The sequence below is a fragment of the Helicoverpa zea genome, chromosome 10 (assembly GCF_022581195.2).
Source record: "Helicoverpa zea isolate HzStark_Cry1AcR chromosome 10, ilHelZeax1.1, whole genome shotgun sequence".
Taxonomy (NCBI): Eukaryota; Metazoa; Arthropoda; class Insecta; order Lepidoptera; family Noctuidae; genus Helicoverpa; species Helicoverpa zea.
Genome location: NC_061461.1, coordinates 6,746,649 through 6,764,650, shown reverse-complemented (window position 1 = coordinate 6,764,650; position 18,002 = coordinate 6,746,649). Strand labels below are relative to the sequence as shown.

Genomic DNA, 18,002 nt, shown 5'->3' with positions numbered 1-18,002 from the left:
TCCTATTCATATTTTAAACGCGAAATGTTTAAAATATGAATATACTATATTTACCTATGTATGGACGTTTGTTCAACAAATAAGTAGGCTGCGTTTTATGTAGTAGGCACCTACTCGCGATGCGAGGGATATCGTGGGTTGAAGCTAGTTAAGTTATAAATTCAATAAATATAATATATTTATATTTAAATATATTTCAATAAAATCATACCTACTTACAAAATTTTACCTAAATTCTGCCAACGATAGTGGATGCAACAACAAATTTCCTGAAAACGTAAAATAAAGATAACAAAGAGTGAAACCTCCGGTTTATTCCCTTGATAATGTGTCGGGAGATAAACGTAGGTGTACAATAGTACGTGCAGCGAGATGGTATCACTTCTCTTTATCACAGTGGCCAGTGTGAAGCCGACAGCGGCATGGGAGACACGCGCGCTACCCGCGTCGCGACGCTACGGCTCACGCGATTTACGTAAACGCGATCGCGAGTTCAAAGTTTTTTTATACGGTAAGTTTATTTTTTTGTTTTGATCATAGTATTATAATTTACTGTAGAAGGTGGTTACTGAAGTTTTTTGGTTTTATAAGGATTTTTTTTAACAAAATTGATCTATTTTCGAAACAATATTCGTCACAAATTCAATTGTTTATATTTTATAATTGGTGCTAATTTTCCTTGTAATAACAGTAAAAGCTTGCTAATTGACATGTCTATAAACAGACAGTAATAATATTTCAGTTCAATTACTCATATTTGAATGGATGAAAACAGCCGACATTCTCGAACTCATTAAAATCATATCAGCCTATTGAAACCAATATTTCTTTTGTCAGACTAAAGTAGGCATTGAAATTAACTGTCATTTTTCATACAGCAAATATGTATTTTAGGTAAAAACATTTGGAAAGTATTTTCTTTTTAAATAATCATTTACTTAGGTATATGACGTAACTTCAATTGATTTCTATTAAGTATTCTAAAACAGTATTTCATAAATTCATCGTGAAACCAATTCCGGAATTCCCAGTTTCATTAATTTTATGATAACAATCAAACGTAAATTCATTTTGAGACTTTCGGCACCTTCACGACGGTTTTAATTTAAGCACTTACGGATTAATGACAATTTAATGTTTTGTTCATTAAGAGAGTAAACAAACTCTCTCGGCTGTCGTACATGTCTGTAGTATAGTGTACTCTTACCACCATTCAAAATATTGTGAATACTCATTGGCTTGCTTACAAAATATAGGAATTTGACATTACTAACTAATAAGCAAATCAACAAAAAGATAAAATCAGCAAAAAATAGTGTAACAAGAACTTTGTAGATTTTCATTCTTCGATTTTCAAAAATTTGCTATGCAAGGGCATAATGCAAGGCAAAACTTCTAAAGTTCATAAAAGTTTGTAATAGACAGCAAGGAGGTTTAATTAAACTTGTAATCAGGATTTTTGTCTATAGATTACATTATAAAAGCTTAAATAAAATTAACTATAATAATTTTCGGAGAACTTTCCAACTTTGATATATTCAGACAATATTTTATAATCACGGTTTGATTTAAAAACATGAATTCACAGTAAGCTTTAATTAAAAATCGCTATTCATTTTTATTCGATTGTTAATGCAAAACCTGTGTTTCAAAAATTACTTTTATTCGAATATTATCTATTATTACTACGTATCAGATATTTATAAATTATTCATAACAAATATTATATAGTTTCTGAGTAATACAATAAATATGAAAATAACTCTTTATACAGTTTGATCAGTGAGTGTAAAATCAACTTTTCTTACATAGGAGGAAAGATTACGAGTATTACGACCTTTCCCATATAAGCCGCATTTCACCGTTGGTATGTTTTCACGATGTTGGTCGGGGTTCAAGAATGAAGCGAATACGTGGTCGCATTCCTTAACTTTCGAGAGCACTGCATGGAGTAGAAAGAACATGGATAACTTTTTTAGACTAGCCGTTTTTCATGTTTCCACCCTGAGTCCTGTCCTGTTTCCATCTTTACAGACTTGACAAATGAAAAAGTAGCATAAACCGTACTTCAGGATCACATCTGTCTGTGTTACGAATTTGCTGCAATTGTGTTTCAATTTTTGTTCAAAAATAAACAAATAAATGCCCATTCGCACTTATGACATTAGTTAGGATCTTATCGGAATATAAATATATAACTACAATACATATAAGTAGGTACACGTTCACTAACATCTGTTAAGAGGCACGTTAATCGGTTTATTTGTACTATAATCTTCTAAAGTTACTTATCTTCGGTCTACACAAAGGCTTATATTGCAGCTTCGCGCCATTCAAAAGCCTCGTAATATTCCGTCAGCTGAATACTCTCATGTCCATAGAGAATTCTTGAACATCGCGCGTCAATGATAAAAGACTGTCGTTCGTCACCAACTATAACATTTCCGATACATTTTACTATCAAGTCACTTTTGATGTATAATTTCCGGATCTTTTACAGTGAATAACATATTTACACATATAGGTACAGATTTTTATGTAGGAAGTCATGTTTCTTTTCTGTAAAAATTTTTACCCAACTTTAATTTACGTAATTATAATCCTGTCATGAGTTATGCTACAGTCAACATACTTTGTAGCGTTTTTTACGGGTTTACTTAGTACCATAAAACTTATTAAAAAAGGTTGGCAAAATGTCGTGCCTTTCATATTTTATTTTACAGTCCGAATGAATAAACGCGTTAGAAGGGTTGTGCGCAGGATTTGAATGCTTTTTACTACTGACTATAAAATAATACTTTTTATGTGCGAACTCAGACAGACAATTTAAATTTTAGCTCCATTAACTTGAACGTTATGTTAACAGAATATGGGTCGGGTGTAAAATTAACAGCTGTGCCTACACTACTACGTTTTTCGCAATTGATGTTATGGATCTACAGACCGTTGCGCTCAAAAATAGAAAAATAACAAAGCTCCGCTTTTATTCGTTGGTCCAATAAAACTTTAGTGCGTGAAAAAGTTTTACATAATCCGCGGATGCAAACGGGACCTAGTATCGAAATAAAGTTCGACCCGAGTTTTGCTACTTCTAATACTGTTGCACTACAAAAAGTTATGAGACAATAAAATGTTATCACTGAAGCACAGTTCCAGCTAGTGGGAACTGTTAAGACTGACAAATTCGTAACAAAGTCGTCATTGCACTTCTCAGTAACAACTACCAGGAACTCAGTTACACTATGAATGAAATTGTTAACAAATATTTTGGGTAAGAAAGATTTTCATTGCATATTAATTAAATTCTACAAACCAATATTTAATTGCAATATCATATTATAATAATGATGTTGATATAAAAAAGCGGAACTTGATATTCTACTTCATTTTAGATGCAAATCCCTGTGTGGGACCGATATTTCCCATAAGCCTTCTGAACAAACGCGTGGGATGTTACTCGTGGGAAGCGATGGAGATCCTTTTAGTTTGGTCAATGAAACTCTGAAAATTTTATACAATATTTTTCTATTATGAACAAACAAAGAAAGAAAACAAAGTACTTCAAAATGTAACCTAATTTTAGTAAAGAAAATAACCTCTCAAATGCCGTCTAAAAATTAATTAGCAAGTAACTTTCATTTATTTTGGTACACAACAGCAGCTTGTTTGAGTAAAATAAGCTTATTATTTCGAATTAAACTATTTCGGATGAGTCCCAGTAGTAGCATCTGTCATATTGCTAAGTTATTTAGAGTTCAGTAAACAAAATTGTAGTTAAACTGTAACTTTTCAAACTGTTCGTTAATTTTGCTTTGTACTTTCACACGAATTATTGTTGGTAAGTAACATTAATTGAGTCGTGACAATAATCAGCCATAAATAAATCTGAAAATAATTAAGACACATTTGTCTTAATTATTTTGTATCTTGTATCTTGTCAAGTATCTTGTCAACTTATTTATAGTCAACCACCACATGTGTATCATTATCCAATGTTTTCATTTATAATTTATCGATATCGGTAGTAAACCACTTCATTACAGCTGTAAAATTTCTCTTTTACCCGTTCATACTTTAAAAGGTCGATCAGAAGTGGAATAAAATCCGGCCGTCATGCCCAGACCTTGTTAGTACCACATATTTTTTACAACCACTTATTTACGTTACTGCGAAAAATATGCCTATTTGTAAAATAATAAAATGGGTAACGAGCGGGGATTTTTCATAATATGTTAAACCTTTTACGCCCTAAGACACAAAGACATAACTTCTATGTACGTACAAGATTTTGTATATGAATAAGTTTTGTTTGGGATTGTTCCCAATAGTCCAATGCTATATAACCTTTGCCTTCGGGCCTTTGGTCTTATATATGAGTTAGTTACATCCATATAACAAAGCTATGTAATTAAAACTTTTCTGTAGTAAAGTGTATCGATACAATTTCCTATACGCCTACAGGATACAAATGTATACAGCTACGTATTAATTTACTATTATATTCTATCAACTAGATACCTATATCTTTTCTGCTATTATTTAATAAATTATTAGGCGTATACAAGAAAACATTATTTTTCTTGTTTTGCGCAGTCAGGCATTTATGGTTTTCATTGCAATATTGTTTCCGTTAAAACTCAAGAAGTGATTGGTAGGCACTGCATGTCGATTGTCTAAGAAGCACCCTTTAGACTGAAATGGTGACTTTTCTTGTTTTTTTTTTCAGGGAAATCTGCGATGGCATAATTGTATTGACGTCTAATTCTAAGACATATCAAATATAACAAGTAATCAAACTAGTCTTGTTGTTTTAATTTGTTCTGAGCTCTGGCCTACGGTCACAAGACAAAGAAAAAAGAACAAAAAAAAAAGTTTTGCCGAAATCTTAATTATAAAACAACTTAACAGCATTTAATACAACGCGAAAACTTTAATAGCCAAAGTTTATTTCAAATAGTATTCTTAAGCAAAGTTAAACTATTAATTTCAAATTTTAATTACATTCTTAAGTCGTCAAGTCTAGCCTAAAAGTTTAGAAAACTATAAACAAATAAACTTCTAGTGTTAAATATTTAAAAAACATAAATACCCAAGATGTTTTAAAACACGAGCGACATTATTATTTCTCATTTTGGAATCCAAAAACAGTATCATTATGGAGGGTTAGTTCATGAAAATCTTATGAACTAAAATAAAATTTTAAAGTCTAAAAAAAGTTATTAAAAATTATCATGTTATTTCCACAGTCCTGAAAAGTTGCCGATGTTTTACAAATAGTCTAGAATTTATGGAATACTATTTTCCTTAAAGCATCTGATAAACAAGACTCCAATTAAAAGACTCCCCATACATAACCCAATAATTCCGTGGTGCTTTCGTGTCGTCGCGCGTCGAGGCGTAATATCATTCTATAACAATGGCACTAATATGAGAAATTTTCAGCGGCACGCCGCTGTCGCCACCGAGTCTATATTCTACGCGTCCATAGTGAGGGCCTAGGCATGTAATTTGTGGCCCAGAACTCACACAATAGCAATGCAATGCGAATACTCGAGCCTGGTGCAAATGTCATGATGAATGACATACTGACTGACTGAAAAAGCGTGGTACTTAATTACTTTTTTAAGTGTAATTAAGTTCCTGTTAAACCTGTTAGATGACTGTTTAGTAGGGATCAAGTTGCTCTATTTTTAGAAGAAGATTGATGAACATTTACTCGTCGATTAACCGTTTTTTCTAAAAAAAATGTCCTTAAATAAAACTTCTAGAAAATGATAATAAGAGTCTGTGCATGGCGCTAGTTAGCCATTTCTGCAAAACTTTGAAATAACTTAAATAACACATTACTTTTCTCTGAAAACTCATTTTTCCTGAATTCACTGTGACTTTTATTACTGTAACCACGGGAACAATAATAATTCAGACAGTGAAATTGCGAATCATATTTCCCAGAAACAATATGGAGTACGAGAGCTGGTGTATAAGTTTAAAATTGCAATATTGCCTCTATTGAGTAACCTACGGCTTATGGAGGCGCTGAGAGTATATCTCAATACAATATGCATTTCCAATATGTACTTCCATGACTATGTATCAAAATTGAATATATAAAATCATGACGCAATAGCAAAAGTACTCAGTAAACTTTAATAGAAAGTTAACACACCTTTGGGAAAACTAGCAGAGAAATACAGCAGTCGTAAAATAATATTGCTTCGATAACAACTATCACTCAATATGTAGGTCAGGAAACTGAACTGAAAATAATAAAAATATCAAAAACGATATCTGTATTGACGAAGCAATTGACAGTGACTCAGTGTAAGCATTATAATTTCCATATCTAGTTCACGGAAAGCAATTAAGAGACAATCGGCCCACATATTGTCCACAAAAAGCAATTTTCCCGTTTTCAAACAACTAAGTATGTATGTATTTTAATATCAATATGTACTCCAATTTCTATGTACTATGAAATTAATAACGCTTGAGTGTGGGCTTATAGTTGTTGCAGCTGTAGTAGTTAACATGACCATAAAAAGTAATATCGCTTAGTGAGGTCGTCAGTAAATCGTTTTATGAGCACTATATTGACTGATATGAATGTAAATGCGACAACTGTTCATCATCCAAATGTTCTATAGATATAGAAAACAAAAGAAGACAGTTCTTTCTTTCTTTCTTTCTTTCATAGAAAACAAAAGAGGACTGTTCAAAGTATGACAAACGTAGCTATTGAATCAGTTCATTACATTATTCCCTTTAGTCTTTTGATCATATGCAAGCCACTACGCTGATTTGGTTTTATAACAAAGTAAATAAATGTAATTAATATTAAATCAAAAATAAATTATTTCTCTATTATAGCTTCAAATCTCCTTGGATATTTTGATACTGTGTGGAATTAGTACCTAAAATCTTGTCACATACGTAACGTACCGCAGTGTACCCTACCGTGGAAATTGAAGGATTATGTTTGCAGTAAGCAACAACACGTGTGAATTAATTGGGTATTATAATATAATACAGTAAACATACCTTCATACTAAGGCAAACCTTGGTAGGCAACTTTATTTGGGTTTTAAGCTACGTTGCCATAATTAAACTGTGCAAATCTAAAAAAGTATTGTTAATCGTCAGTTGTTTCCACCATTGGAAATTCGTTCGACAACTGTTGTTTACCTTGTTTATTCAACAGTAAACAATTAGTTTCAAACTCAAATATAATCGCTTTAAATTTAGCATATTTACAATAACACACACTTAAGGAGACACTAAGAGAATTAAATTCAAACTAAACTCTCACAGTTTAGGAATTCAATAAAAAGTTCGGATCCAATGTCTGTCATGAACTCTTTTAAAATTAGATCTTTTAAAGCGATTTCTTATAAAGGAATACATAATATCGTAGAAACCGCCTCGTCTAGTCGGGTAATACCGTTTAAGACTCAACTTCTACTAATTAGAGTGCCGTTTTATTAATTTCATGGTAATCTAGCTAGATTCTAAGAATTTATATTATTCCCTTCGGATAAAACTTTTTGTGATGTTACAAAGACTTGCAGAGAAAGGGAAAACGCATTCCAAAAGTGAATGTATTGATTTCGAGGTAAGAAATGCAGTAATTAAAGGAATTCCACTGCGTTTAATTGGTAACATTCCACAGTACGTGAGCGGACAAACACTAAATCTAAAACAAAAAGGAGTTATTTTGAAACAAGCCTAAAATACCAATACAACTCGACGGCATGTTTACGTTCCCGCTATAAGTAAATCCAGCTGAATTATCTTAGATTGTATTAGGATCAAGATATAATTCAGTCAGTTATTCTGGAGGCAAATTGTACGTGTTCTCTGTACCTTGATGTTAATTAGATCTGCTCCTTCTATATGAAGGGGTCTTAACAGGATTCTGTAGTTAAGACTGAAGGGGTCGTGTGACAATGTGTTTGGGGAATGCTGTTTTGAAATGGCGATTAAAGTAAGGATATGTGTATGGGACATAAGAAAAGGTAATTGACGTTGCTTAACCTTGCGTTCGCTCTGTAGATGGATGACCATCTTGTCGAAACGAAACTCTCCTTGTTTTGGGAGGCGATGAATCTGACCACCAGACTTAATATTGGTAGGTATCGTATAATCCTTGATTTAAAATGAAGTTACGGAATTGTCTAGAATATGCGCGTCTGTTTATGTAGCTAACTAAAATTCTTCTGCATTCCCGATGTGGCTCTTCCGACCAATACTTTTTTATATCTGCGGAATTGACGTTTGCGCCAAAGCAGTTGCAATCAAATTCTATTGTTTACGAATACACAAGAGAGATGTACTCTGTATTGAATGAATGCTGTAATCAAAAATCTTTGCATCTCAAACAAAAAACGATTCAGCTTTTATAAAAAGTCGTTATCAATAACTCGATATTTTGTTCCAATTTTGAATATTGGAAAACGATTTTAACTGATTGATTTATAAAAATCAAATCATACATTTTTTCATCGAGTTAGCTGATTTTACTCAAGTACTTAAATATTTTTACGAGGTTTAAATTATAAAATAAAATGAAACTACATTTTCCTCTAGAACTTGATAGTTCTCTGTTACACAATGTTTGCCGTAAAAAAAGAAAGAATACATGGCAGGCCCTATATTTGTAAGATTTATACTCTTGTACGTTATGAATACTTAATAGAACAATACAATTCTAATATTTCAGTACCTATTATTTTGTTATTATTCTAATTGTTTAGGTATGTGACCAAACTATAAAACATTACTTAGTCCCAAAGGAATAAATTGCGAAGTTCTGACAGACGAACTTGTGTAACCTTTACAAACGATCAGTATAAAATTTCTTGTTTCGGTTTTGGCTAAGTTGCCATAAGTAATTTATAGACATAATACAAGTCGAGAGCTGAGATAAATGGCTCCTCTCCAGCCTTGAACCGCAGCCCCAGCTCGTAATGAGGATCTCGTTGACAATATATTAACGCACAAAAAAAAGATTGATGTTACATACAAATAACTAACTAAAAATAAAAGTTACAATAATAGATCTAGCAAAGAATACGTGTAAGATATAACAAAGACACAATTTCCACGGAATACGCAATCTATTTCTGATTTAAACGCAGCATTAATCAACGAACTAACCGTTTGATTAACGAGTTTTCTCCACCACGACTTTAACTAATAGTCCACTACACAGCTGGACAGATCATGCCCTATAAATCGCTTCAACTGTATATTTCTTTCATATACACAATTCACCAATGACGTATTTTATTGACGGTACACAAATCTTTCTCGTGCAAAGTTCCTAATTAAGAAATCGGGGAAAGTGTAGGAGGTTTCGTGTCAGGAAAATTATTTCTTGGAGATACTTATCTATTCCCACGCAGAAGTCTTCCAGACTTCTACGATAAGAAGCCACGATATCTTGGAACTACCTACTACCCTTCTACCACTTGAATTGCTTAAGCACTCCATAAAACTTCCACTAGTCACTAAAATAAGGCTACAGCACGATTTTCTAAAATGTTCTTCAAGTACTTACCAATTTTAAACGGATTAATATTGAAAAACATTGTATAATTTTTGTTCGCATTCAGAATTCAATCAATCCACTTGGGAAATGGCTTTGTCCCTCCCTTCAAGCTAAAGTCACGTTGCAGCAAGACGAATCAATTTAATACAATTTGAATCGAGGATAGCTTCCAGAATATGATACATTTTTCAATGGACCGTTATTTATTTTGAACCTCGCCCATTTTCCAAAACATTTAAACCATCGCCAAAGCATTAAAAAAATCCAAAACATGATAGTAATCCTAAACTATTCATAACCAAAAATTGGAAATGTCAAAAAAATACGCGTGCCTGATTGAGTGCTTTCGATGAAACATCACGCGGACGAAATGCGAAGATTCATCAAAACACTGCCAAACCGGAGCCAAAAACTAATAACGGAATTTCTGTAAACAATAGCTTAACCAAAATGAAAAAAATCAAGCAATTTTTCAGAAACATTAAAAGAAAGAATGCTTGATGAGGTCGGCAGTTGTCCCAAATTGTGATTTGAATATGAGATTAATCAAAGTCAGAATAACACTGCGAATAGCAGCGTTTTGCAGAAATAATAAATATTTATCTCTCCCAAACCGAATTAAAAGCGATTTCACTATTACCACTCCTCTCACTTTAGTGAACACGCGATTAATGTTTCTATTTATAAGAGTAAATTATTATGAAAATAAAATAGCAAGGCAAATAGTTCCCGACGTTGTTCTCCCGTTTGGTCGAAGTAGTTAACTTTTACGAGGGCCAGATTTAATCCCAACTATCGTAGAATACCGTAATAATGACATACATTAACGAAGGATTAATTTAACTTAAAAATAATAAGAAGTTACGAGCTGATAGTGCGTTTAAGAGCATTTTATGTCCCACGCTATTTTGTCGTTACTTTATTTTGCTTCGAAAATATGAAACTCAAAAATGATTCATACAATATCGCTCGTAAAAATCCGTCTACCTCAAAATGTGAAGCTATTACCAGATCGATGCATATCACTCCTAAAATTCATAGCTCAGACACATTACCATACACCAAGCAGCAGTTGAGCATTTACTTTAAAAGCTACCGATACCAGCCAGTCTAGGGATCATCCGAGGATACCAAAAAGAATAGATTTGAAATTCAATTGTCTGCCAAAGCGAGGGCAACAAAAGAATCCGCGCATGTAATTACCGACTATGAATGGCCAACAGAATGGAATGATGTCTGAAAAGTTCCAACATTCAACCCCTCATTATAGTGTTAGTTCTCATTCAATTTTCAGATGTTTTAAGTTTGTTTAAAACTGTCTCGTAAACGTTTGACTGTTTGGTTTAGAATTTATTTAGTGGTAATGTGATTCATGGAACCACTTGCTCGTTGTTTTTTAACTCTGCTGTATCATTTTGTTAAGATTAACATTCTTTATTCATTCTGTAGAAAAAAAATCTCGTTAGTTTTTAAAGTTTGTACCAGCATCCTTCGATTTATTGGAAAATTGCCAAACTTTGAAATGTAACGAACTCAAAAACCACTACAAAAGCTGTATTTTCAGTATCACTTTTCAACAACTTTCGAACTTTTATACTTAAGTTTTCTCAATGTTCGTAAAATTGTCATTGTTTTATCTGAAAACGTTTCGGTACCAAATCGAATCGCTTACTCTTACAAATAGACATTCATTAGCCTATAAATCCATGAGTCTACATCCGAACGAATCACTAATTAAACTTCAAGATTAAAGTCAGTTCAAGACTATTCATCAGATCACTATCACTAACGAATTATTGCTTTTAATTGTTTGGCAAATGGTTCCAATGACTTTTATATCTAGTTAACTTATCAAAGGCAAACACGTCACATAAATTAGTAGATAGTAATGAAGTTCATCAAGTGTTTTTATATGTCCATCATTTGCAGCACTGGCCATAAATTGACTTTCTTCAGAGCCAGAATAATCATCATTAATCATCCCCGGATTATTTCGGATACACAAATTTAACATTATCGAATCTCTTTCAGCTATCCGGCTATTGCCTTCAATTTCCTAAATCTCCTTATTTACATAACATTTAGTGGATTTATGAATATTTCATGAGAATATTAATAGCGTAGCATTATTTTACCTCAGGTACAGAAGCAACCTTTTATATGAGTCACTTAGCAGAGAAAATGTTTAATATTTTTCTTTTGTGTTCCATTATTTACTACCAAAATAAGCAAGAAAGTCATTGTCATAGCCCATATCACTCAGCGTCAATAAAGTTGGAATATCCCAAAAAGTTACGTAGTACGTACCTACTTTCACGTAGTTATTCCCCTAATATTCTTGACAAATTATCCTACATATTTTATGACTTACTATTATTTCCTTGTTCCAGATAATATTCTTAAATGTGGCGAAATGTGGAAACGGTGAAAACGAACAGTACATAAATAAATGTGCGTTAAAAATGAGATCTCTAAATCTAAATGACAATGACGCTTCGCCGGTCTGACAGCTTGCCCACGCGACTCCGGGTGGCGCCTGTCCCGTCAGACCCTGACAACACCCAACCTACAGAAAAATTACCCGATTCCTACACCATCCCTAATTTTAGTGACCCGCCGGCTCGGGAAGAAGTTATCGCCACTTGGAAATCCTTGCACACTGATGTCAAGAAGATAAAAAATGGATTCACGCTTAAAAACGACCAACCTAGTGATAGTGAGAAGAAGAATGACAACGGCGCTCAAACTTATGTTCCTACTTTTGCATGCAATAGTGGTAGAAGTAGCAGAGCTGGCCAAAAGAGAATTTATCGTGATAAAAAGCAAGCAGACGTCAGGCCGCGTGAAAGCAATCGCTGTACATCATTCCTTCTGGACACTGGGCAAACAGAGACAATTGAGTGTGGGAAAACCTCAGTGCATCGTCGCCGGTCCTTGTTGCAGCGTTTGTTGTCTTGGAGGACACCAGAATGTGACTGTCGTGAAAGATTTGAACTGAAATATCAACCAGCTCCAAGTATACGTCCAGAAGACTTGTTGTGCACATGCGGCGTTAGTGGCAATAGAATTAGGATCGAAAACAAGTGCAAACAAAACAAGGAACGGGGTCGTTCAAAAAGTGTAGGATATGAAGCGGCTCGTGAAGTGGCTCAATTTCGTCGGTTAGTGCAGTGTATTGGAATGTTTTGTTTTACAGGATTGTCTACTGGTTTAGTGCTAGTAGATTGGTTCTGTTTGTAGTGTCTAAAGTGTTTTGGTGCGGTAGGTGTGCGAGTGCTGGTGCTACGGTTGGTGCTGAGACGGCGGCGGCTCTGCGGGCGAGGGCTGCGCTTACGCTCGCCCGCCGCTACTACCCCGAAGGTGGTTGGGGCTGGACCATAACGGTGGTCGGCACTATCGTACAAGTGCTGTCCCACGGTCTACAGCTAGGAGGAGGTGCTGGGCCCATAGCTTGCACGGCTGCTATCAAGTATCATGTTTCGCCTTTGTACACCCACGGTGAGTTTAGATTTTATTTACTACAATTTTCATAGCCTCAATACTTATGTTTATTTGTTTTCTTTTTATCAAAACTAAACAAACCTAGAAGGGAAAATGTTAGGAAGTAAAGAGATTGATGTCAGTCAACACTGCGAATGGTCGATACTCTAACGTGTAGAGTAGACTGATGATGATTACCAGAAGCTTAGTACCCAACTCGTTTAATAATACGTTTTGTGCATTAAATTACATACATATTTATTAGTTTTCTAAAAATATAATTCTGAGGAAAGTCTCCGGTAACTTCACACAAAAAAGTTTTTAATGGCATTCTGCCCAAAGTAGGTAAGCCGTCTACGGGTAACCCTTCACCATACCCTTTTCATGTCACCTTTGTGACGTTTTCAGTGCTAAGGCTATTAGTTACGTACGTATTAATATATGCTCGGAAATATTATAAGTACCTATTGTAGACAAAATTAATTCATAGTGTGAATCAATAGCGACCCAAATGCATCCTGAATTTGGACGTATTATTAGTCATATGATATTTGTTCTTGGTTACTCAAGTAACGATTATTATGAACAATTCAGTTAATTACACATTTTATATTGAGCAAGTAGAAACACTCGCATGAATTTATTAAAATGTATTCTAGATGAATTTTATGTTCATATTCTTTGTAACGAAACCCAAACAAATTGAAAACGTAGCCCACATCATAGTTTGAAATTCTTAGAAATTATGTCTCTTTTGCGCTAGGTATACAAACCACAAGTTACATAAAAAGTAAATATCACATACTACCTATTCGATAAATTACAGTAGTTCTAGTTTATAATTATGTAAACAGGGATACATAAACACTATTAGAAAGAATTCAAACACTCCTTATTAATATATTCCTATCATAGCAAAACTGCCTCTCTAATATGAATTCGCGTTCTAATTCTTGGGTGAATCATTTCACAAAACCGGCTTGATAAGATTAATGAAGTAACAGCTAATTTATCATGTAAAATGTTCTTAACGCGCCTCTTCACAAAAGTTGAAGATCGTGACAGCTCCGTGTGCTTGATCCTATCTATCAACACTGCAAATCTCATGTTTTCATTCCTAAGAAAAAACCGACAAACATGATAATTTTTGCGGAAAAATAATGGACGTTTATCGTTTCCGATTATGTTTGCAAAGTCACTGTCTTCGTTACATTTCGTATTAGGTAGGCTTGTATAGTGAATACCCATTAATTATAATTGTTTTGTTCAAATACACTCCATATTCACATTCGCATTACCGTGTCCCAAAAGAATTTAGCTTGTTCATTAACTTTCTTTTTGCGCTTCAATCCCACAGGCCCATAGCTATCGAACTGTGAAGTCGAATTCAGATTTATGTAAATACATAGGTATATGTAATGCCTTTGCCATAAAGTTCACATTTGCATAGCAAAATTATAACGAAAACCATATATAACAATTATTATTTAATATATTGTTATATGGCATAATTAGTGCTACAGAAGTACACAATCCAACGGACTTTGTTCTAGGTATCTCTTTTCTAACTTCTTGGTGGTACATACAAAACTATAAATATTTCCCACTCAAGCAATTTAGTCTTCTGATTAATTGCGTTGCGGTTTCGAACCGCAACGGTTAAAATCCTTTCCTGAAACTTACTACCATTCGAAACGAAAGTTTAAGAGTGAGTAAAGTTTTTGTATTTATTGTTTTACTGTAGATTGTTTTTTTTTTCAGTGTTTAGAATGTAATTCCTAGATTTTTAATTATTACTTTGGTAATCTATGGAACGACTGTTAAAGATGGAATTTCGTTAAAACACCAATACGTTATAAAAAAGTTCCTGAATTGCTATATTTTTATTACACATCGTAATTGTTATTCGCATTCAATACTTAGTAAAAACAACAAAAATAAGACGCAATCAGTGGCTTGTTTACTGTCAAAGTCTCACGGAAATTGGTTATTGTTATGCTTACAAGGCGTTTCGCATTTCTCGACGATGATAGGGATACGACCTCGAAATCTGGAGCAAAACTTATCTACAACTAATATCTGAGCTGATATTTCAAGAGAATATCTACGAGTCTGTACTTCAATGAGATCGCCAAATATATTGGTACCTAATCCGTTTGTTCTTACAAAATATTGGGGAATATTACATCTGTTATGTTATGAAAATGAATCGAAACATATATATATATATGTGCATATGAAATGATTCATCTATACATATAATAAATCTGTAAAAAAACTGTGTCTGTACATTGAATATATTTAAAAAATAATAATTGGGTGGGGTTTAGAAACAGTAATGGAGCACAAATCCAAAAAAAAAATTCTGTCTGTTTGTCTGTATGTCTGTATGTCTGTATGTCTGTATGTCTGTTTGTTTGTACACGCTAATCTTCGGAACTACTGAACGGATTTCAATGATTTTTTCTTTGTTGTATCAGTATTAAGCCTGGTCAACATATAGGCTATAATATATCTTCGAAACTTGAAGACCTGATGCAGAACTCCAACAGACCAACAAAACTATAAGAGATATAAAAATGGTGCCATGGCAAAAATTGTTTCATGTGATGAGCATTTTTAGTTGAGATAATAAATTTGAAGATCTGGAACACCTGATGTGGAACCCCAAGAGCCCAGCTTCTCTGTACCATATACAGGTATGGCGTTTTAGCAAAAGTTGTTCAATTTGATAAGCACTTTCTATTGACTTATACAAATTGAAGATCTAAAACACCTGATGTGGAACTCCAGGTGCCCAGCTAGACTATAGCATATAGAGGTATGACGTTTTAGCAAAAGTTGTTCAATCTGATAAGCACTCTCTGTTGACTTATACAAATTGAAGGTGTAAAACACCTGATGTGGAACTCCAGGAGTCCAGCTAGACTATAGCATATGAAGATATGACGTTTTAGCAAAAGTGGTTCAATCTGATAAGCACTCTCTATTGATCTATAAACATCGAAGATCTGGAACACCTGATATGAAACTTCAAGAGCAATACTACACTTGAAATGTATAGAAATGAATGTTATGAAATAGGTATGGTGAATCCTATCCTAAAATAATGGACACGTATTTTTCTTTTCTCTCTCTCTCACAAACAAATAATAACGAAGATACAACAACGCTTCGTTAAGTCACTGCTTAGTACAAATTTTACATACTTAGACGTGGCGTCACGAGCCCTCACTCTCCGACTTTGTTGCGTTATATCTCATTATTATTTTGTATGTCTCTTCCAGACCTCGGGACTACAGAGTTCCGAATTTTTGGGAGGCAAACGTGGGGCCGAAGCCAACACGCTGAAGCCCTTTTGAGACAACTTTAATGAAATGGTGACACAATACCGTCGATTATCCCTTTATACACTATAGAAATGAACCCAAGGACATTCACCGGTGGACGTCGTTAAAAAAAAGACAATCCCCGGTTCTGTGCTAAACTATTGCTAACTATTGAGGGAAACTACTTGGGCTATTTGTGATGGGATGTTAGTGGATGTCAATGGTACATGTAAAAATGGCAGGTGGAGACTCGCCACCTCACTTACTGGGCCCCCGGGAACCTGAAGCGTGAGGATACCTCGGCGGACTTTAAACACAGATTACGCGCTCCCTGTGCTTACCATGAGGCACCTACCCTCCGAGCAGGGCTACTAATCCTGCTCTAGCGACTCCACTCTGGACGGCCAAGCCAAGCCAGAGGCGTGAGACCTACCCCCGTCATGGTTCACTCCGACCGGCCGGAGATGGGGGATACTCTCCCTGGAGAACTCAGCATATAGTATAGCCCCGCGGGGTTGCTACTCCCCGTCATCAGCCTCAGATGTCCTGCGGTGCCTATATCTCATTATTATTGTCGTTATTATCTCAAGAGCCTTTGTCCCAATTATGTTATGGTCGACTTCCAGTCACGATGCAACTGAGTACCAGTGTTTTACAAGGAGCGACTGCCTATCTGACCTCCACAACCTGGTTACCCGCTCAACCCAACATACCTTGGTAAGACTTACTGGCTTCTGACTACCCATAACGACTGCCAAGAATGTTCAATGACAGCCGGAACCTACAGTTTAACATCCCCTCCAAATAACGGTTATTGGTATCCAAAATATACGTAGAAAGTACATACGAACTTAGAAAAGTTGCATTGGCAGGCACTTGCCAGACCTGGAATCAAAGACGCACGCTCATACTTGAGAGATTGGTTCTCTACCCACTAAACCACCACGACTTCCACTAAGTCACCACGACTTTGTCATCTATTTAATGTTTTTTTACGTAATAATACGTGTAACATTTTTGCCACATAACTTAAATGCAGACTTATTAGAATCACTACTTTTATCCCTATGATCACGCCTATTGCGGTTCAGTTCTCAGCGTTTTGTTTAGTCCAATTTAATTAAATATATGGAACGTTTCTAATGTTTATCCGTATTCCGTTGTTTTCAAGTCAACGGGCCCTTAAAATTCAATATCAGACGGTTCAGATCTTTGATTTTGCTGACCCCGTAGTCGCTGGCATAAGGGACAGGATCCGCGTACGAAGTCGCGGGCAGAAGCTAGTATTTAAGTAAATATTTACAAAGGTATATATTATGCTTGTAATATTCTAATGTTAAGGGATTTCAGTTTCCTGGAATTACGTATGAATTAACTGGTTTTCCCATGTGCAACCGCGCAGTCACCGGCAAAATGTGGTAACCAACAGATATTAGCTAATCATGAATTTCGTTGGGAAGTCGACCGTTAAAATATGTATTACATGATTTCTATAGATAAATAGGATATCTGTCTGTTGACTTTCGTCTTGCATAGTATTTTAATTATTCAAATATTTAATTAACATCAAAAGCGACTGTCCACGTCATTGCGACCGCTTCTGCTAAATATAAGTCCTTGTCAAGTAAGTAACTAGTCCCTTTAAG

At 34.6% G+C, this 18,002-nt stretch overlaps 1 protein-coding gene across 1 annotated transcript in view; it reads left to right on the top strand.

The window, feature by feature from the left end:
- Window positions 1-398: 398 nt before the first annotated feature.
- Window positions 399-18,002, top strand: part of LOC124634000 (monocarboxylate transporter 10-like) — an 89,777-nt gene continuing 72,173 nt past the window's right edge. Inside the window, exons 1-3 of the mRNA XM_047169393.1 lie at window positions 399-511; window positions 11,938-12,708; window positions 12,813-13,045. Coding sequence (XP_047025349.1) covers window positions 12,029-12,708; window positions 12,813-13,045 — 913 coding nt within the window. The 5' untranslated portion in view covers window positions 399-511; window positions 11,938-12,028. The remainder of the gene's footprint in view (window positions 512-11,937; window positions 12,709-12,812; window positions 13,046-18,002) is intronic.